This window comes from Oratosquilla oratoria, chromosome 26, assembly GCF_046742065.1.
Source record: "Oratosquilla oratoria isolate Oo_2021 chromosome 26, ASM4674206v1, whole genome shotgun sequence".
NCBI classification, from domain to species: Eukaryota; Metazoa; Arthropoda; class Malacostraca; order Stomatopoda; family Squillidae; genus Oratosquilla; species Oratosquilla oratoria.
In genome coordinates this window covers 15,867,939-15,891,231 of record NC_134802.1, presented here as the reverse complement: position 1 = coordinate 15,891,231, position 23,293 = coordinate 15,867,939, and the positions used below count along the sequence as shown (strand labels likewise).

The following is a 23,293-nucleotide window of genomic DNA, read 5'->3' as shown; positions in this document are numbered from 1 at the left end:
GCAGGGGATCACACTTCTCCCCCACCCACCCTACTCGCCTGACCTTGCTCCCTGTGATTTTTGGTTGTTTCCAAAGATCAAGGGTGCGATCGCAGGGAAGCTGTTTCATCGCATTCAAGATCTGGCGCGAGCAGTCAATTCAGAGCTACGAGGTATATCGGCTTCTGAGTACCGTGAGTGCTTCATGAAGTGGCGAAAGAGGATGGAACGTTGCATAGAGGCAGGAGGGGAGTACTTTGAAGGAATGTAGGCCACTATTTGGATTTACCTCTGTACCGTGAAAATATATGGTATCACTGTCATTACTTTTTTATCACCCCTCGTATATATATCTGTTGCTCTATCTCTCTGTCTCTATCTCTCTCCCTCTCCCTCTCTTTTATTCCCTCCCTACCCCCTCCACCTTTTCTCTCATTTTCTCATTCATTAACTATGGGTGAGGACATCTAAAAGTAAAATTTCAACTTCATGAGCTGCTAAAAGTTAAAAAAAAAAAAAAAAAAAAAAAAAAAAAAAAAAAAATCCTCGAACGTCATCTTCACATGTGCACGCCGTAGAACCCGGATGTTGCTTAGTCGTGGCGAGAATACTTTTCAGAAATGAGGTGATGGCATTCATAGTATATCCATGTATTAGTTATCTGTATCATCAATATTAAAGTTAGTTTTGTTCACGTATCACGTAGATGTTATTCAACGTTTAGTTTTCCTAACCGTGGTTTTATGAGACAGAATATTCGACCTATGCTAAGATTTTTTCTGAATATAATATTCTAATATAAGATTTGTATTTATTTCAACGCTTACTTCACCTACTCACCAATCTTTATCATGGATACAGTGAACAATTCAATTGGATATAATATACATGTAACAATTCAGTTTAATTCTCTATTATAGTTAGAGTAGTGTTAATGTAGTATTTAGTGTGCATTTCCACACAGTGAACAAGTTGGATTGGGATTCTGTATTATAGTTGAATGACCTCAATACCGAGTGTAACCACCACGGGCATTAACTACCTTGTTTAGGCTACTACATCGTTCAGGCCACCTTTCAAGACAAGAAAAACATTACCTTTCCGAGTGCGGTCTGGAAATGCGACACAGCTGTACCATCTATAAGTTCTGATAATATTACTTTTCGTGGCTCATACTGGACAACTTGAGTTCCACATGGATGAACCTCGTACCCGCTGAGGTCTGAGGAATCCCCTCGATCCATCAACTCCGGATGACCCTTTAACCCATTAAACTTCGATGACAAGATTCTTGTCATTCGGTCAAATAAAACAAAACAATCATAAAACACCAAAATGTTTGATCAAACACCAGAAAAATACGACGTCAGTCCTCGCTTCGCGAGCGAAGCGAGGATTGACGTCATATTTTTCTGGTGTTTGATCAAACATTTTGGTGTTTTATGATTGTTTTGTGTTATTTGACCGAATGACAAGGAATCTTGTCATCGGGGTTTAATGGGTTAAGGCGACCAGAGGCGAATTTGTCACACGAAAAATTCTGATTTGCCTGACGCCAGGTGATTTGATTCGACTTCAGGACCCTAACACAGGTCTGGGTCAAGGTCTGACTTTGTTTAAAGTTAAACTGGATCTCTAAATATCAAATTTTAGTTGAGATACGACGTAGAATGACAAATTATTGTAGCCAATTTGTATAATATTAGTGCGAGTGCCGCAGTGATATACATCTTGGAAGACAGAACTTTTTCAACTCTTGACAGCAATACTTAGGGTAATAAAATATAAAAATTAGGTACACAGGCACTGTTGATAAGAGCCGTTACCAGAAAAATAGAAATAACGTACAAGAGTTAGGTGGAGTTGGAATCTATGAAGAGGTTTTCACACAAGATAACCTAGATAAGAATGATACTTTACAATATATGAAATGTAATTGCGGCAGGATATTTAGAGTAAAATATGTATAAACCATTATATATATATATATATATATATATATATATATATATATATATATATATATATATATATATATATATATATATATATATATTGGATGAATGGTTTAGACAGATGAGTGTGGATGGAGGAAGAAAAAGCGAAGATGGGCCGGAACTCCTTTATTGCTTAAACGTTTTGACCGACTCGGTCTTCTTCAGTAAGCTGTCTACAAACTGCTTGAACCTTATAATTATACACTCTAAGATGGGAACATGGACAGGTCATCCCGTATTTAATATCAATTTACTTGCTGTCTTCGATAAGCAAATGAAACATCCCCTGTCATTGTTTTCATAGGAATTGATTCCGGCCCATCTTCGCTTTTCCTTCCTCCACCCACACTCTCATATATATATATATATATATATATATATATATGTATATGTATGTATATATATATATCAATATATATAAAAATAAGTATATATATAAATATATATATATGTATATATATATATATATATGTATATATATACATATATATATATGTCTATGTGTATGTATATGTATATGCATATGCATATGTATATGTATATATAGATAGATAGATAGATAGATAGATAGATAGATAGATAGATAGATAGATAGATAGATAGATAGATAGATTAAAAACATTGAAAAATAAAATATCTGGGGTTTTAGCCCTAGCACTGATTAAAAATACTGACAGTTTTGTGAATGAAGGTAACAGTCTTGATGTGCCATGATTAGGTAACGAACCATCCACCAATTTTCCACGTGCCCTTTACCAGGCTGCCATTCGCGTGGGAAATGGGTACCAGTCATTGATAAATCTAAATTACTCTCCTTGTAGTTCCAAGTCTTTCCCATCGTCTTGCCTTAGCTAGAACAAAGTTCTAAAGTAGGTCATCATGTGTGGTAACACATTCTAGATATTTGAATCTGATTAATTTCTGACGATTTTATTCAGCTGAGATGGGGGGGGTGCAGACTTCGGATCAAATGGAGCCTAAATCGACTGAGAACAATCTGGTCTCAAGGCTGCATTATTCACAATGAAGTTCTTACAGGACGTCGTCATCCACCAAGGTGGGTTAGTCTAATAGAGGTATTCAAATGTGTCAAGGGCTTTAACCCGTTAACCCCGATATGCCGCCCGGGAGGAAGCACTGGGGAAAAGCGATATGCCGCCCGGGCGGCACGATATTCAACCCCTTACAGAAATCGCGCTAGATTTGGTAGCGCTTTCATACTTTTAGGGAAGTTTGTCTGACTTATCAACACTGCCAAGAGAATGTTACGATGCCAGTTGGGGCTTTCATACACGCGGTAGAGCGTTGATATACGTGGTGACTCGGGAGTGCTTTTTGCATCTTATTTATCGGGATTATCTACCTCAATCAGTGTGATATTAGTGTAAACATGCCTCAAGGAACTAAGAGGAAGCTTTTGTATGCGAGTGACAGTGATCCATTACGCAATGGTGTGTACAAAATCAGCCATACACAGAAAGACTCATACACCTTCAACCACTCTTCCTCGTTGCCAAATCCACCAAATAATTTTTTCTGCACGTTTATGGTGTCCCTAGGAACTTGCTCTATCTATCTGGTGCAAAAGGCACTTGAAACCAAACTGCGCTGATACCTACCATCGTGCAGGATCGTCCGAGCACGCCGTAGCACGCCCCCTGAGTCTGGTAGTAAAAGTTGCCGCTACTGATTCTCGCACCAGATCTACAAATTCCGACCTTTCTTATGGCCATCCTAGAGTGGGTATATGATTTTTATGTGTCTTGGCCGATGTGCCTGAGTATTCCAAAGAAGTCAAGCATAATTTTATTCAATTTGGTAAGACTCGATTTTTCGATCATAAATTCGTCATGAGAGACGAATTGATTTTACGGGTTAACAAGGGTGATACAGGTAAAGCCATCATATTAAAACAGCAGGGCAGGACTTAGTAACAATGTAGTAAGCAATGAAAAAAAAATTGTTTTAAGATTAGATAAATTTGTAGATAGGGGTGGAAGGTGATAAGGGACATGTAACTACCTAGTATAGGTATTATGGTCTCTTGCAGTCTTCTAAATTTTTATGTTTTCATTATCATCAGCAACTATAAAACCATTTAGGACGGTGACACCTCTTCAGCGAAATCACATTTGTATAAAAATGGTAGTTGCCGACGAGTCTATTGAAATAAACACCTGAAGGTGAGGACGGAGCCTTTATTAGTACGACGTTTCGCTTCTTACGGCTTTTTCAAATATATAGTTGTATTACACATGACTGAGAAATAAGAAGAACCAGGGAAACATGAGGGAGGGAGTGAGGACGAGAGGGGGGAAAGGAGGGGAGGGAGGCCACTGAAAACTAGGAAAGGTTAAGGTTAGGATGAACCAAATGTCAAGCAACAGGAAAGGTTAAGGACGAACATAAAGAAGAAAATAAGAAGGGAGAGACAACGACTTTGAGAGGGAAAAAAGTGGATTTTGGTGGGAAACTAGGGATAGCTTAAAATTTTGTTGGAAATGGGTATTAAAGGAATTAGGTGGGGCGAGATATTGAACATGCCCCTGTTTTGTTCAATTATGTTGGTTCCTTGTATGAGGGCTGCTTCCAAACATTTTCTACGGATCTTTTTAGGTTCACGTACCAAGTTCTGCCTTTTCCAGTCCATCAAGTGATTGCTACTGTCCCTGTGTGCAACACACGCGTTGGTGGTGACATCATGGCAGACATCGTATCTGTGTTCTCGTATCCGGGTTTTTAGATCACGTGATGTTTCTCCAGTGTAGGATTTTTCGCATTAAAGATATCACTAGGACGAGAATAAACATCGGCAAAACGCCGGGCAGAAATGCCGGTGTTTATCGAGTTCTGTGGTCGGGAAGTGAAAAATCCTACAGTGGCGAAACATCACACGATCTAAAAACCCGGATACGAGAACACCGATACGATGTCCGCCATGATGTCACCCACTCCCCCTACCTCCCTTCCTCTCTCCCTCTCTCTCTCTCTCCCTGTTCCCCCAGTTCTTCTTATCTAAGCTCAGCCATGTGTATTAATATATGTTTGAAAAAGTTATAACAAGCAAAACGTCGTACTTTGAAAGGCTCCGTCCTCACATGGCATTTATTTCGATAAATCACATTACCTTAGGTGAAGGGATGTATCCATATAACATTACTAACCATTACGATATATCACATGCCTGACACGTGATCCACCTTTTGCAACACCTCCAGTCTTGCTGCCCCCAACATTTCCAAATCGTAAACATCTGACTCAAGCATACAACACATATCACGCCACCGCCCATCGGAACGTTACCGAAACAAGTACATAGTGTCGCCAGACAGATCATTAACCATTTCCCTATACATACCAAAATACATAATTATAACTGTAAACCATACACCGTTTCATGACACATTCACTAATACTAAATAGATATATTTCAATGCAACTAACACACAAGTAGTATTTCATAAATCCCAAACCTGTGACCTAACTGTTAACTAACACCAATATATGCGAAGATGGGCATATCCAAAATATATACTTATATATGCGGCGACTGCGTCGCCACACAGGTAGATGAACTTTCCCTTAGAGGGTAGAGAACTCTCTCCCATAGAGGTGGTACCTGGGGACTCTCCCCTTAGGGGATTGCATCCTCATGCTGTAAATATCTCATTACAATATATCAAGGAAGCCCGAAAAGGCTTCACGTTCCCTGCCACAGGTGTAACCTTTCACATGTTACAAGGGTTACGCACAAGTCTTAACCCTAGTCTAGTGACACCTACTCACAGGTCAAGTGGATCTGTGGTGTGTCAAAATTTATGACCCCCAGATGATGACAAATTGGAAAATATACATGAACATAACTCATCAGTTTTCGGTGTCGTACTGGTTACTGGTGGTACGTGCTAATTCGTGAAGCGACCTTGTGTTCCTCAACACTGATAATACAGTCACCCGATGATGCATCATAATTCCTTATCAGAGTATTAAGTGTGCTCTTAACGGGAGATGACAAACGCACTGTAACTGCCATTAGTAATTTATATATTTGTTCTGGCTGCTACCAGGCGATTTTATTCATCTCAATGAAACTTGCGTACCGAGAGATGTTAACATAAATGAATTGCAAAGAGAAATGTACTATGACACAAATCGCGTAAAAACCAGGAAATTGAAATTCAAATAACACACATACATACATACACACACACGTACACACACACACACACATACACATATATATATATATATATATATATGTGTGTGTGTGTGTGTGTGTGTGTGGGTGTGTGTGTGTGTGTGTGCGTGTGTGTGTGTGTGTGTGTGTGTGTGTGTGTGTGTGTGTGTGTGTGTGTGTGTGTGTGTGTGTGTGTGTGTGTGTGTGTGTGTGTGTGTGTGTGTGTGTGTGTGTGTGTGTGTGAGTGTGTGTGTTGTAGATTTGTGTTTGTGATCTACACTAATTTTGGAGGCGTTGAGACAAACGAAGTTGTGATTTGTTGGTTTTCATTTCTCCGTCTAGACTGATCTACTGTACATCTCGGAACATTCCCCGAGGGAAGCACTGGCGGGTGAATATATATGGTGGCTGTTACCAAAACAAGGAGCCATATACAATCTACTGTCTACTATACTTCTACAATATACAATACATGAACTGAGTATGGACACTCAGTATTTATCCATGGGTGATTTATTTACAAGCAATGGGAACACATATTGAAAAAGTATTGGTCGTACGATGACTTGCAGTTGGTAATTTCAGACGAAGGTATCCAGACGCTCGGCCCAATTGACCGCGGTTAGGTCAGACGGGATCGGCCCGAATGACCGCGGTAAGGGCAGACACATTAAGTAGTCCCGCGTGAGTTCTCTATAGACGTCGGACCTTACGCCCTGCAGCTAATGCATGCGTGCGTTCGTGCTCCTGTAGCTAATACGTGCGTATGTGCTAGTGCACGCTGGAAATCTAAAGGAATGAATATTTCATTCAATCATCTTGCAACAGCTATCACTCACTGACCACAGTGAGGTTAATGCACAAGGAAAATAAAAAGTAACACAAGAATCTTTTTCATGAAGATAAATACACATAGCGTTGGAACAATGGTAGTATCGGAAAAAACTAATGGTTAAAATAGAATTGACTTAATTCTATTTACATGTAGATTTAGATATTATTTCCGTTCACCTAGGCAAAATATACCCTTATAAAGCTGTGGGTCGACTGCGAAGGTTGTAACTGGGGAGAGGGATAGGAGAAAGCAGTGGAGAGGATTGGTGATGGTCCTCTATTGTAGGGCTAGCATGAACTAGTAAAGGAACAGTCTCTATGTCGAGGCCACGGGGAAATCTTTTAATATGATCTTTGTGCAATGTGGTCTCTGTAAGATCGTGCAACCTTAGTGCTTTTACTTTGTTATTTGACTCATGTCCAATGATATGACAGGGTCCAGAGAATTTAGGGGAGAGCTTTGAGGTAGGGGTGTGGTTGAGGGAGTAAACAATGTCTCCAAGTTCAAATATACAAGCTCTGGCTGATTTCTTATGCTGACGGACCATTTCGTCCTTGGTCAGATGAAGAGTGTTATGGATGCTTTTGAAAAGATTACTGAAATTCATTATTTTGACCTTGACATAATCATTGAAATTATAAATAGGTAATTCTGAAACAAGAAGGTCATATGGAAGCATTTTGTCCGAGCCAAAGAGGACAAAATGTGGTGGTTCCAATAGTGACCTGTTAATGGAACTGTTAAGGCTAGCTTGAATCATAGGGACATGTTCATCCCAAGAAGGGTGAAGATCAGAAACAAGATGTCAAAGAATATTGACAATCTTTCTATTCTAGCGTCAGCTAAGCCACTTGAACTAGGGTGATAAGCAGTAGTGTTGCATTTTGTGATTTGAAAGTAATTACAAATATTCGAAAGAATATCGTTGTGATTTGAAAGTGATTACAAATATTCGAAATAATATCACTGTTGAACTCAGTCCCGTTGTCAGAAATCAAGCTTTTGGGTGTAGTGAAGGGGCATATGAGTTTGTCAATAAGGGTCTTTGCCACGTGTTGTGCTGTCTTGTCTGGTAGGGGGGAAAGAAAACAGAATCGTGACAAATGGTCGATGCAGACAAAGGTATTGGTTTCCACTGTAAGTGGCAACTTAAGGATATCAACAGCAACGGTGTCGAACGGTTTACAAGAGGTAGGGATAAGTTAAGATTGGAGTATGACCGCTGATATGACCTTTGTGAGTTGTACAAGAGTGACAAACATCAATGTGGGATTGTATGTCCTTCCTCATGGTTAACTAGAAGTAGTGCAAACTGGCTTGTCTCACGTATTTCTCCATGCCAGGGTGTGCGGCAATGGAGGAATCGTGTAGGAGTTTCAGAATTTCCGGGATGAGGTCCTTAAGGGAGCCCCGGCCGCGAAAACTCGAAAAATTCTGGAAAATGAACGAATTTTAGGCAAACATTTCAAAAGGTTCTCCATGATGGTGGTAACGCTCAAACCAAACATTAGAGCTCAGTTCCGTTTCTTTTCTTATATATAAAATGAAATAGATAATTTTTTGGCGACCTCTGGCAACCTCTGGCAACCCCACTGCATGAAAAACATTTGAAATAAGTCAAAATTTCGATAGCCAGTTGTTGTTTTTTACTGCAATTAATATCTATGGAGATATCTGGCAGCTTGATATGGAGGTATCTGGCAATTTGACTAAACCCACAGAACGATGCTAAAAGGAGAGACTTTAGAAGCTGTCGAAGTGTGAAAGCAGGAGGATATCATTTTCTCATGCTATTCATGCACGCGATCGTATTTTTTTTTTATTCTTCCAACAGATAAGCATTTCAAAAGATTCTCTATAATAGTGGTAACACTTCGACCAAAAATTACATCTCAATTCCGTTTCTGTTCTTATATATAAAATAAAATAGATAAATTATTGGTGACATCTGGCAAATATCTCACTCTTGCACGTCAAATAAATCTTTCATTTATTATACCAATAACCAATATCAAATATTCATTATTCTACCAACAATAACTGTGGGAGGGGTGAAGAGAAATAGTAACTTTAATTTGGTAATAAGATAAAATAAAGGAAAATATAATTTAATGTCCGTGCATCCCTTTAAATGTCCGTGCGGCATTTAAATAGCGCTACTGAAAAGTTTGTTTTCTTTCCATTCATCAAATTATAACTCGCCCATTTATATACCAATTTTCACTTTTTTTTTCATTTGATAGTGAATTGTAAGACGTAAATATCTGGAAGTCAAAATAAAGCAAATTCTTTAGCAGTATTTTTCTGGCTATTATTTTTCCACAGAAATTTAATCTTTTTAACAATATGTACACATAAAAATATATAAAAAATCATTGCTATTCTCATAAGAGGTCAATAAAAAAAATCGACTCCCCAAAATGTTCAGATAGAGCCACTCTTCAAATGGACCTTAAGCAAAAAATATTTGGTTAGACCTTTTCCACGATATTAGTTTTTGAAGTTACTGAACATTTTTCCCATTAACCCTTAGATAATATGGTATTTTTAAGTGCAAGGAAGTGATACTACATGTATTAATAGGTAATCAGAAAAGGAAATTATTAATAAATTTTGTTTGTCTGAATAACTAATTCGGTCGTACCGTACAAGAGTACGGGTGTCCGGGACCCCCTTAGGGACTACGAGCTAAAACACTGACCGGCTGGGCTCATGTTTGTTCGTTAGTGTTGTTTTGTGATACAGTATGTCATCAACTAACGTGTAATTGTCGAGATTGGGAGGGTTATTATCCATATCAGTTGTGTCTGCAGATTCAAGGAAATATATAACACGTTTCCAAAGAGGGTCTGATCTCTGCGCTGCAGCTACGCGCGCTTGTGTAAGAGTTGTTGAAATTAGATTTTGGGTGATGGTCACGATATGGCAACTAAGAGCGTCTACTACTAGGTTTGTTTTACCTTGAACAAAATGAAAGGTGGGCATGAAGTCTTGTATGATAAGGAACCAGCGGGCAAGTTTTCCTGAAAGATTCTTTCCTTTGAAGAGGTGTAAGATTGGTTGATGGTCTGTGTAGATGTGTATGTCATAACCAAGGATGGTCTCTTTGAAATGTTTGAGTGCGTATATATCTGCTAAGGCTTCTACGTCTGTGACTGAGTAATTTTGTTCGTGTTTGTTGAGTGTGCGGCTAGCATAGGCAACTGGTCTGAGTATTGCGTTGTGTTGTTGCATGAGGACTGCTCCAATTCCAGTGTAGGATGCATGTGTGAATATTATGAGAGGAAGCTTGTGATTTGGGAAGGCAAGGACAGGTGCCATGGTTAAGACTTTCTTTGAGTCATTAAAGGCTTTCTCTTGGTCAGGTGTCCAAATGAAGGGGGTGTCCTTAAGTAGTGAAATTAATGGTGCTGCTAAACCAGCGTAACCTTAAATGTACTTCTAAAACCCTGATAGATCAAGGAATGAACGTATATGATCAACAGAGGCAAGGCGTAGATAATCAATGACTGCCTTGACCTTGTCCTGCGATGCTAAAATTCCTTGTGAGTTAAGGACATGCCCTAAGAAGCGTATTTCTTTTTGAAGGAAGAAGCGCTTCTTAAGCGTCAGTTTGACGCCTGCTTTTGCCATTCGTGAGAAGACAATGTGAATAATGTGTAAGTGTTTGATAACGATTTTGGAAGTGATGATCATGCCATCGAGATACATAAACACTGAATGACCTATAAGACCTGCAAGAACTGTGTGCATAAGTCGTGTGAACACTGAAGGAACTGAAACGGGACCCATGGCTAGTCATTTGAAGTTATAATGACCTGTGGGCGTGCTAAAGGCTGTCAGAGGCCTAGACTCTGGAGCAAGGGGAATCTGGAAATATCCCGACATAAGGTCCAAGGTCGTGAACAATACGTTGTTTTCACCGACGAAGTGTAAGAGGTCTTGTGATACAGGGATGGGGTGTCTATCTGATATCGTTAGCTTATTTAATTCTCCGAAGTCTACTACTGAGCGGAAAGAACCATATTGTTTAGGTACAAAGAGGGAAATTCCATTCACTGATTGATTATTCAATAATGTCTTGCGCAATCATGTCTTGGATAAGGTTATCTACAACTATGCGTTTACTGTCTTGCATTCTGTATGCGGGGAATGTAACGTGATTATAGTTCTCATGAGGGGGTATATGATGCTAAATGATATTAGTAACTCCAAGGGGCTCACCTGGAGTGGCAATAGTATGTCTGAACTTATTGCAAAGTGCAAGCAAGTCTGCTTGTGCACCAGAGAAGTCTATGGGGTTGAAATGTGATGTATTAATGGTTTCCTGTACTGTGGGCACATCGGAAATTGGGGTACAAACTTGAGAAGTAGGTAATTGGTCATCTATGACTTTGATGCGTGAGGGTTATACTTCAAAATTGCAAAAGTTTGTATCGACTGTGAGATGGAGAAGTGCGTTAGTGTCATTGGCAATTTAAAAAGTATGACCGTTCTTTGACGTAGAGCTGGTGACTGAAAGGAAGGAAATGCCATTGACACGGCAAGTTTCTGGCATACAGAGTACATCGGTGTCCTGTACTTGAAAAACTCGTAGCTGTATCTATGTATACTCACTAGGGGACAGTGTCTTTGGACTGATAAGTACTGCGTGAGTGTGTTTGAATTTAGATAACACTTCTGATACTGGGGTGGATTTGGTGTTGAATTTCTCTAAGAGAGACAAGAAGGTTTCCTCAGGCAGTGAAAAACAAACGGTATTTAATGGGTGTTTATTCCTGTTTTTTGCTGAGTTGGACGTGTGGGAGGAGGTAGTACGTCTGCTACGTTTGTAACGCATGTCCACAGGTGTCAGTAAAGTAGAAGGGAGGGTTTGGAGTGGTTGAGCACTGGGAACTCTGGTGTATGAAGTTGGTGGAACAAATTGTGCCAGCAGCTGGTGCCTCCTCGAATGATGAAGCGGAATGAATTTGAATGGAGGGAATACAAGCAAATAAGGTGGGGTCATGATCTGCCTGTGCCTGCTCGACCACGTTAGTGTAATTTACGTCAAGAGGAATAACTGATGGCAATGGGGGGAGGAAATGGTTTACATAAATTACACCATTTCGAGCATGGTAAATTACTATATTATGTTGCTTCATCAATGCTAAACCTAAGAGGATATCAGCAAGTAAGTAAACTGGAATGGATAGGTACTTATCTTTGAAACTAATGTCTAGGGAGAATTTATCAATTATCGGGAATGGTACACCATCTACATTACAGAATTGACGTCGGGGGATTCCAAAAAGGTAACACGTTTATTTGCAGTGTGGAAACTATGTGTCCTGACATTATGTTAACTGGGGAACCCATGTCGAGAAAGATTGTCACTTTGGTTTTGATAGACGTAGCATTGAATATTAAGGAATGGGAAGACTCTGGGATATCCAGGGTATGTACAGGTAGGGTTGATGAAGGAATGTCAAGCTATGGAGTAACTGTCACTGATGTGCGCTGTAACCTTTTGGTTTGCATAAGCTATATAAGGGGGCTAAATGTGGGCGAGATAAACTCCAAACGGGGGAGTTTTCTTCTATTTATTAACAATAAATATGGGGTTATCAACAATAAATTATAAATGGTACTTTTAGGCGATATATAATAAGTGCCAGGCCTTGATCTAGGGCACACCTGGCTGGCAGGCTCATCGACCTGCTCAGCCCTCTTGTTGGTAGGCTCTTAACCTGCCCAACTCTGTCTTGGTGATATAGGTTGTCGTAAGTAAAAGTGTTTGTTGCTATTCTTAGGCTTTGGAGTTAGTTCTACTTATTGGGGTTAGTCGTATGGTTGGTGGGTATGATTAGACATGGTATATATATGTTAGATTATGGGCGATATAATAAGGGGCAGTTATAATAAAGGGGGTTTAATGGGTTAGTCTGGTGGCATTTGTCATGTTCGTGGCGATGTCCTGTTTTGTCTGATTTCTGCTGCGTTAGATGTGTATTCTGGTAAAGCAAGATAAGCAAGAGGGGAGTCTCGCTATGTTGCAAGCATGTGGATCACGTGCGTGAAGGTGATGGTTTGTAATGGTTACAGCACTGAATCTTGGTATGCTGTAGTCATAAAGGAGATGTGTTACGTGAGTCCATTGCGTTGGAGTGATTTGAGGATTTTGGTATGTGTTGCCTCCGCGCTAGCAGCACACGGTAATGATCACTCGTGTGCTGAGGAGGATGTCCGACTCGTAGGAGTAATGTTGGATAATGCCGCGGAGGGAGGAATTGTCTCGTAGCTGGTGTTGCACGGATTCTTTTGTCGTGGATACTGGGTGATTCAGCGAAAAGGGATTGCCTCGTAGTGGATACTGGACGAGGAGCTTTGAAGCGTTGGCTCGTAAGTGTTGCTTGGCGATGCAGCGATGAGCGCAGAGTTAGGAAGTGGCTATGTGCGACTGAAGTGTAGACATCTGATATATCTTACATGTGGAATCCACTAATTCATTGCCGCTGTCGCCAGAGTGTAGAATTGTTGCTTCAGAGGAATGTAGTGTTGAGGTTCGAATCCGTAGCCGCTGCTATCAGAATGTATAATTGTTACTTCGGGGGAATGGTAGAGCAAGCCGCTCAGGCGAGGCTCGAATCCTAATAAGAGAGTTCATTTCCAAATGTCATAATGACAAAAAAACACTTGTCGGAAGACTAGCCTCCATAAAGGATTTTGTGCAATACAGTACATATCGTGTTTCACCCAGGTGCTCTCGGCGGAACAATCAGGCCGTGAACTAAGTCATTCAGTTTTGTAGGGTCGTGGTAGCACAATGGAGTGGCCTTCGTCTTATAAATAGCAAGCCGCTTAGGCAAGGGTTCGAATCAAAGTAGGAAGGTTTATTTCTAAATGTCATAACGACATAAAACACTTGTCGGAATATTAGCCTGCATAAAGGATTTGATGCAATACAGTACATACCGTGTTTCACCCAGGTGCCCTCGAACAATCAGGCCGTAAACTAAGTCGCTCCGTTTCGTAGGGTCGTAGTAGTAAGATGGTACGGCCTTCGTCTTATAAAAAGCAAGCCGCTCAGGCGTGGGTTCAAATCTCAGCAGGGGAGTTTATTTCCAAATGTCATAATGACACAAAAACACTTATCGGAAGACTAGCCTCCATAAAGGATTTGATGCAATACAGTACATACCGTGTTTCATCCAGGTGCCCTCAGCGGAACGATCAGGCCGTGAACTAAGTCGTTCCGTTTTGTAGGGTCGTGGTAGCACAATGTGGTAGCACTGTCAAGAGTTCGTGTTTCATTTGAGGAGTTTATGGAAATCATATAAACATATACATAGATACACAAACACACACACACACACACACACACACATATATATATATATATATATATATATATATATATAGTTTGTGTGTATGTATATATATATATATATATATATATACTGTATATATATAATATATATATATGTATATATGACAAACAGGAAACCCACAGTCGGAGAAAATAAACTTCGAATAAAGAAGAATCCTATATTTCGGCTATCAACTGTAGCTCTCTTCAGGAAAGTACATAAGACAGAGGGACAGAGGGGACTTATAAGCTACAGAAAAGAGAAGGAATGTGGACAGATGGCATCACTCAGGCGCGGGGCAAAATGGGGTGGCGGAGGAGGGAGAGGGTGAGGTGAGGGGGGGGTTGTAAGCTCCATATCAGCCTGCTGACCGCCGCGCGTGAAATAATGTCAGGTGTCCCTTGCCCTTTAGATATATTAATATTGGGGCATTCCTCAATTAATGCTGATTCAACTATTTTTCTCCTGAAACCGCAGTGGGACTTGAACACTAATTTGGCCTTACCCCCGTCGAAAGAATGATTCTTATTTTTGACATGAAGAACTAGAGCCGAATTTTCTTGCCCATACCTAATTGACCTTTTATGTTCTGCCAATCTAGTGTTCGAGTCTCTCCCAGTTTGACCCAAGTAAACCAAATCACAATCTTGGCAGGGCAAACAATAAACACCAGGTGACGCTACTTCCTTCGGTTTTTGTTGAACGTTCGCAATTTGCTTACGCAAGGTGTTAGGATAGTGATAGGCAATAGTGAGACGCTCATGAGGAAACAACTTGGTAGAAGAACTGATGGTATTACTGAATGGAATTTTTAGTATATCCTTAAAGGAACGGTGATAACTTGAGGGGACGGAAGTTTTAAAATGGTTGGCCCTAGCCTTACTGAGGGCTTGGTCCAGAAACCAAGGTGGATATGCCAACTTCTTAAGTTAACATTTGATCATCTCGATTTCATGGTCCAGAAATTAAGGACTGCAGACCCTGAAAGCCCTCAAGAAAAGGACAGAGGCAACACTTTTCTTAACATTGTCAGGGGAATTACTAAAAAAGCCCACCCACTCAGGGAGTTACCTTCACTTTTTTAATAATCACCGCTATCGATATTTCGTGTAGGTGTATGTCATTCGAGCATACAAATATAAGAAAGTCGTATTCAACTTATATCTCTCTTGATATCGTATTGGTTTACGTCAATTGTCAATTTAACTTTGTTACAGGTTAGCTGGGTTCGAATCCTCGGCTCGTCCACGTTTCTATTTCCAATGGATGCCTCCTTCGAGCGACTCTCAGTCTCGTTTGCGATGGCATGGAATTAAAACTGATATGTGGTTGAAAAAGATATTAATTGATCACTGGGAACCATTCAGTGTGTATGTATAAACTTTCCCACGCGCACATACTTCCAATGCTCTATCATGACGGAGATGAGTTGAACGCGATATTTCGTGTAGGTGTATGTAATTCGAGCATACAAATATAAGAAAGTCGTACTCAACTTATATCTCTCTTGATAGCGTATTGGTTTGAGCGACTCTCAGTCTCGTTTGCGATGGTATGGAATTAAAGTGATATGTGGATGAAAAAGATATATATATATATATATATATATATATATATATGTGTGTGTGTGTGTATGTGTGTGTGTGTGTGTGTGTGTGTGTGTGTGTGTGTGTGTGTGTGTGTGTGTGTGTGTGTGTGTGTGTGTGTGTGTGTGTGTGTGTGTGTGTGTGTGTGTGTGTGTGTGTGTGTGTGTGTGTGTGTGTGTGTGTGTGTGTGTGTGTGTGTGTGTGTGTGTGTGTGTGTGTGTGTGTGTGTGTGTGTGTGTGTGTGTGTGTGTGCGTGTGTGGGCATGCATTTACATTCATATGGATATATATACATACACCTGGGTGGCAGATTTTATCTAACGTCTTTTGACCATGCAAACTGGTAGACGGAGTTGGTCAAGGACTACTAGAAGGGTTTGGGCCTATAGAAAAGATGAATGAGGAAAGACTAGCAAGAAAAAACGTAGAAGACAGAGGTAGATTGAGTATATCTGAGGAGAAGATAGAGAATGAGATAAAAGGAAGAAGCGAAAGGGGCCTTGGGTATAAGGAAATGTCTGTCGAGAAGGGAAGGAAAATAGATAGGTGTAAGAGGAGAGTGGTTGTAAATGGACGAGAAGTTGACGCGCCCCGAAAGGATTTCTTCTTGTCTGTTCTGTGATTTCTTGAGTGGATGAGAGGGAGTGTCGCCATGTAATTAAGCGATGGGTATAAAACAACTTCGGCTGTCAGGTCTGCCGTGGAGATGCTGTGCCTTGCTAATATTGCTTTTGAACCGATAGAAATGAGTGGGAGGACAGGATAGACCCTTCATCCTCAAGGAGCTGAGATAAAAGGGAGAATTGGGTGTTGCATGGTTGTAAGATGGTAGATGGGTGTGTACATGCACTGACTAGGCTTCTCCCCTTGCAAAAGGAAAGGGTCTTTTGGTATGTGTATGTTTTTATATATGTATGTATGTATGTATGTATGTATGTATGTATGTATGTATGTATGTATGTATGTATGTATGTATGTATGTATGTTTTGGCCAAGGACACATGAGTGTATGGAGGCGGACATCCTTCGGCCTGAATAGGGTCTTGGCCGATCAAAACGACCTTCAGGCCGGAAGTCGAGAGTAAGATGCATATTAGGTACTACGTTGTGGGGCAAGAAATTCTGATCATTGTACTTTCTCCGCTTCAGGTGACCGGTAATCTGAAGAGTTGACCAGACTGCTTCGGCGCCACAGAACCCATGAAACCAAAGGTTGCTCCAGGTTTTTTCAGACAGGTAATACATTATTGGCAAAGGTTCGTCCTCTTGTGTGGGTTCTGGATAGTGTATTGAATTCAATTACTGACTCTTAGAGACAGTATTGGAAACCATTTGGTGTCAAGAAAAAATGAAGAGAAGTCCTAATACTAAGGGAGAGATTGAAGGCGGATGAAAGAGTGTAAGGAGAGAAGTTGAAAATAGATCAACAGTTCTCTTTAAATGGAGGCGAGTCTCCTATTTTAAAAAATGATGTGTGATTCTAGGCCATAGCGGTGTATTGAAGCTTCATATAACATTGACTGCATAAAATTTATGCGGCCAAAACTCCCAGACGAGATTTGGACAGGTAAGAAGATAAAATTACATAGTGCGTATACTAGTTAGACTAAGGATTTTCTGATAAATCTAGTCACTTATGTATATTTTCTTCAATTGAAATTACAATAAAGGTGATCTTCAGATATTCATGGTTACAAAATACCTCCTTATAAAGTAGAAATATAATCTATACTTGTTGAGACGTAATGACAAGATGAGGAAGTTGGATAAAGTATATATACTGTAGTCCTAGGCCCGAATTTGTTCCTAAAAATGAATTCTGGGATTTAGACCTGTGCCTTTTTTATCTATCTTCCATAGTTCTAATTAATATATATATATATATATATATATATATATATATATATATGTACAGTATATATATATATATTACATATACATATATTTATATACATATATATATATATATATATATATATATATATGCATATATATATATATATATATATGTACACGTATATGTATGTATGTATGTATGTATGTATGTATGTATGTATGTATGTATGTATGTCTCTTCTAGGACACAGGTTCTCTCGGAGAAATTTTTGGTTAAAATCAACTGCGCTAATACATTTAACTCTTTTGAGTTGTAGTTTCTTGAGTGTAAGAAAGAACTTCTTATTATCCTCATTCAACTTATGGACGAAATCATCCGTGGTGCTCGGAAAAGGAAAAGCGTTGAAGAATGCCAATAAATACTATTGTAAAATATGTAACAACATGTATGTAACCATTACCTATAACCCCACATATTGCAACAACACCTATGAAAAATTACACCGCAACATATATACGAACATACACATACGCTCTAAACTCTTCCTTCACGTCTTATATTCTTATGTTATGTTCTTATGTGACCAAACCGTGAAATTCCCTGATTCCTAAGAACACCTTTTACTCATATACACACTATATTGCGTAATTTAGATTAATAACCATAATGAATAGATAACCAGAAATAATTTTATATCCTTATAATGACAATTATTGTAAGATAAACTAATATCCAAAATTTGTATCACCACAGTAAAATGTAAACTATTTATAACATATCAACTCCCCAAAATACCCCTGTCAGCATTTTTGTTACTATCCACCAGAGGAGAGAGGAGTCGGCAGTTATTAGGTGGAAAGCAGACCGGGAAGGTCTGCAGATGTAATCTAGGCTATAAGACTTTTGTTAAGAGGTCTTCAGCTATTTGGTTTATCCATCTAAGGATGGTACATGTAAAAAACTGTTGACAGGATGATAATAAGTTCTTTCTTAAACTCAAGAAACTACAACTCAAAATAGTTAATTCTATTAGCGCAGTTGATTTTAACCAATATATATATCTATATATATATATATATATATATATATATATATATATATATATGTGTGTGTGTGTGTGTGTGCGTGTGTGTGTGTGTGTGTGTGTGTGTGTGTGTGTGTGTGTGTGTGTGTGTGTGTGTGTGTGTGTGTGTGTGTGTGTGTGTGTGTGTGTGTGTGTGTGTGTGTGTGTGTGTGTGTGTGTGTGTGTGTGTGTATATTTATATATATATATATATAAGTATATATATATATAAATATATATATATATATATATATATATATATGTATGCTGGTTTGCATGTATATGTCTATATATGTGTGTGTGTGTGTGTGTGTGTGTGTGTGTGTGTGTGTGTGTGTGTGTGTGTGTGTGTGTGTGTGTGTGTGTGTGTGTGTGTGTGTGTGTGTGTGTGTCTGTGTAAACATGCATCAAAACTGAACACTATTGTAACAGATATGTAGGATTAACTGAAACCAAAAATCGGATAATGAGAAAAACAAATACTGAAATTCCTGTATTTTACGATCATTAACTGGGATCCTCTTCAGCAGATAGATACAGAGATGAGAACGAATATACTGAAGTTCGTGAGCTTTATCGACAAACTTTAAGAACATATCGCCATCGAAAAACGAGCTCAGAATATTCTAAAGTAAATTAAAAAATCATTGAGTTTAGAGACTGTGTGGTAGCCCAAGTATGTAGATTTTACAGCCAAGCGAACACCGGTGGCCAGCCCCTTCCCCATCTACCGGGGTTACTTCACTGTTTTTAGAACATAATAATTTTGAATTTCTTTACTTCGAGAATTTTGTGGGTTTGTTTTTAGATGGAGAGTGTATTCCTAAAGTTTGTCGGCCAAGTTCACAAGTATACTGTATATTGGCATTTGAACACAGGTAAAGGAATTTGGGGAAACTCAAGCCAAACATTCCCCGTCAAGTTGTGCTACTGTACCCGGTGAAACTTTTCCTTTTAGTCTGCCAATACCATTAAGCTAGTTCATCGGTTTCCATGGCACCCTTTTGGTAGTTAAGGTATTCTAAACTCTTTCTGTCATTTCCCCTCCAATGACTATTCTAGCTAATGATTGTTTGTGTATATTTGTAACCTTTTGGTTTGTGTAGGCTACATAAGGAGGACTTAATGCGGGTGAGATAAACTCCAAACGGGGAGTTTTCTTCTATTTATTTATAAAAGGAGAATCTGGTTAGAAATATAACCAACTACAAATGGCCCCTGTGGGCAAAATACAGTAAGTGCAGGGCCTTCACCTCGAACACACCTGACTGGCAGGCTTGACCTGCTCAGCTCTGGTTGGTAGGCTCTTGGCCTGCCCAGCTCTGCCTGTCTTGGTGACATGGGTGTCGTTAATGTAGGGGATTAGTAGGTTGTCGTAAGTAAAAGTGTTAGTTGCTATTTTTAGGCTTTGGAGTTAGTTCTACTTATTGGGGTTAGTCGTTTGGTTGGTGGGTATGGTTAGGTATGTTATATATATGTTAGCTTATGGGTAATATAATAAGGGATCAGTTGTAATAAAGGGGGTTTAATGGGTTAGTCTGGTGGCATTTGGCATGTTCGTGGCGATATCCTGTTTTGTCTGATTTCTGCTGCGTTAGATGTGTGTTCTGGGAAAGCAAGGTAAGCAAGAGGGAAGTCTCGCTATGTTGCAAGCATGCGGATCACGTGATAGGTAGGTGATGGTTAGTAATGGTTACATTGCCTCCCCAACCTTTTGAGGTACGTCCGCGTACCTTGGGTTAGGTCGTGACAGTGGGATTTGGCATACATAATTGTAAAAATTTAAGATATGATAATTTGTTAAGTTGCTGGTGGGAGATATTGAGTTGCAAAATTTGTTTGAATGAGCAAAAGGGGGTTTTTACGTAAATCATCATATCTTGAATGTGTTCAATAAAGCTATGTAAATACTTTGTACACTTGTATATTCTCTTTTCAATGAGAATAAATTTTCACTTTTCACTTGTGTTTCCTCTGATCTCTTTTCTCTGAGATATATTTTGTTTGTACAATTTCACTAGAGTAGCTTTACTGAAGACATGACATCCTAAGTGGTTAGTTTGTTTTTAAATAAACGTGTTAGTTTGTGTAGAGCTAAATATTCATACATATTGGTAAATATTGATATAATGTATAGAGATATATACAAAGATGCTAGTATGGTTATTGGCTACAATTTTCATGGGAAGTTGTGATTTGCTGTTCTTGTTATCGCGCTTATACATATGGTTATTTATTCAAGGCAGTTAACTTTTGAGGGTTTTTTTTTATATTGTTTTTTAATATCTAAGTTATGGTATGCATTGTTTATTGGTCGTCTTTGAGTGGGAAGTTTTGATATAATTATTCCGGGGCTTTACGGTCGGAAGGAAGTAAAGAAGTACTTTTACAGACAGTAGGAAAAGTTTGATAAGTAAAATGATCGTGAGGACCTAACCTATCGAATCGCATGACGTCCTGCGTCCGAAGGGGGAATAATTAATGTAATGGCATAGTTTATGTGTTAGTTATGTTTATCGTGGGATTTGTCGTTGTGCTTTGGTAGGTCCTGATTTACTCGGTTTCGGGTCACTGCCTGGGAGATTTCTTCGCGTTGACATTTTGATATTTTGAGTTAGTCTACGTTGAAATTGAAAAATTATCTCGTTAATGTCAAAATTGCACTGGGATATGTTTTATTATCTAATCGTTGAGTTCTATCTATCGTGGTCTTTGATATTCTATTACTGTAATTATTAGTTATTTCTGATAGTTCTATTTACATTATGTGTTTGTTTTCGACATAATGTGTTTACAATTGAGTAGCTGTAAATACTTGTGGAAATACAGGGGGGTTACATTACTTGAACTTGATGACTGGCGAGTAGGTAGCACTGGTTGGCACTGTAGTTTGTGACTGGCGTAGGCTGAAGGTATGATTCCTAGCTGGTGTTGAGACATTGCTTAGGCAAGCAATTTTCGCGAGCAGCTCGAGCCAATGGTGGCGGTGGGTGGGGTGTGTGGTTGGTTGGTAGAGTTGAGTTGACACGGGGGTTGGGTTAGCGAGGATGCTGACCCGATGCGAAGAGTAGGTATGTTAGGCGAGTCCGGGCCTAACTGCTGCAAAGCTCCTGGTCTGGGTGGAAGGGGGTGGAGGTGGGTTAGGCGGGTCGGGGCCTAACCGCTGCGAGGCTCCTGGTCTGGGTAGTATGGGGGGGGGGGGTTTGGACGTGGGTTAGGCTGGTCTGGTACCTAACTGCTGCGAATTCTCTGGTCTGGCTGGTCATGACGGGGGGGGGGGTTAGGCGGGTCGGGGCCTAACCGCTGCGAATTCCCTGGTCTGGCTGGTCATGAAAGGGGTTAGAGGTGGGTTAGGTGAATCGGTGCCTAACCGCTGCGAATTCCCTGGTCTGGTTGGTCATGAAGGTGGGTGGAGGCGGGTTCTCGTCCGGATCCTGAATTATATATACAAAAGGGGGGGGGGGATTAGTGGGAGTCTATGGTTTATACTCACGGTGATTAGTGACGGTAGTTGTGCATGGCGGATGAGATTCTCTTGGATGTGTCTCGTTGGCCTGGGTCCAGAGCGCCTTGACTGAAGTCGTGATGTCGATCTTGCAGTTGGTGTGCTGGATCTCTACAGCTGATTGGATTCGTCTGGTCTCGGCTTGGGTTCACTGCTTGAAAGAATAGAGGGGTGGTTAGTAATGCTTACCAAGCGTGGTGCTGAGTCGGCAGATTCTGCGTTTTGCGATTCAGACGTCTCAGGGGAGGACGGTAGGGGCGAGGTGGAGTATTCTCTTTCGTTGGGAGATGAGTCCTGTGGTGGGTGAATGGAATATTGTGGCTTGATTGAAGTTCGATCTCCTGGGTGGGAGTTTTGTGGTAGCTGAATAGAGACTTGTGGCTTGATTGAAGTTCGATCACTTGGTTGGGGGTCTTGTTTGATACTGGATTGGAGTCTTGATATGGTGCTGCGTAGAGTTGACAGGTTCTTTTATTCTGACAGAGGTCTCTCTGTAGACATCTGTCGTATGATTGGTAGCGTACTACCACCAGGTGATTTAAAATCGAATGCCTTACGATTTCACCACCGATTCTAAGATTGGTGCAACTGTAGGTCACAGCTGCTATCTTAGAAGTCAGACTGTCGTCTCGAAGGGAGCGGTTGGTGGAGTGGTAGTGTGTAGACGTGTTGCTTGCTTGAAAAGCTTGCTGACGAAGCGATGGGCTTGTTTTTCTTGATACGAAGCTGAAGGGAATCCTATGGCTTGATTCCTTTATTGTGGGAGTTTGATTGAGGATACGAGAATTCGAAGATAGACAATTTCTTTTTCGTAGACCGTGGTCTGTTCCTTCTGAATGGTAGGCGTGGCTTGAGTGGCTGAAGATTTCATTCGGCCTTCTGTGGTAAGCACGAGTGTAATCAGTGTTTCTTGGTATAAAGTAGGCTTGTCTCTTAGGAATTTTGGAATGAGAGCACCGCTCGCC

The 23,293-nt window shown here is 40.0% G+C and overlaps 1 protein-coding gene across 3 annotated transcripts in view; it reads left to right on the top strand.

Moving 5' to 3' along the window:
* LOC143039396 (facilitated trehalose transporter Tret1-like) overlaps window positions 1-23,293 on the top strand; it is a 43,198-nt gene that overhangs the window by 16,433 nt on the left and 3,472 nt on the right. For all 3 annotated transcript variants that reach the window (XM_076209368.1, XM_076209369.1, XM_076209367.1), the window contains exon 2: window positions 17,073-17,159. In XM_076209368.1, the coding sequence (XP_076065483.1) occupies window positions 17,124-17,159 (36 nt within the window). In that variant the 5' untranslated portion in view covers window positions 17,073-17,123. The remainder of the gene's footprint in view (window positions 1-17,072; window positions 17,160-23,293) is intronic.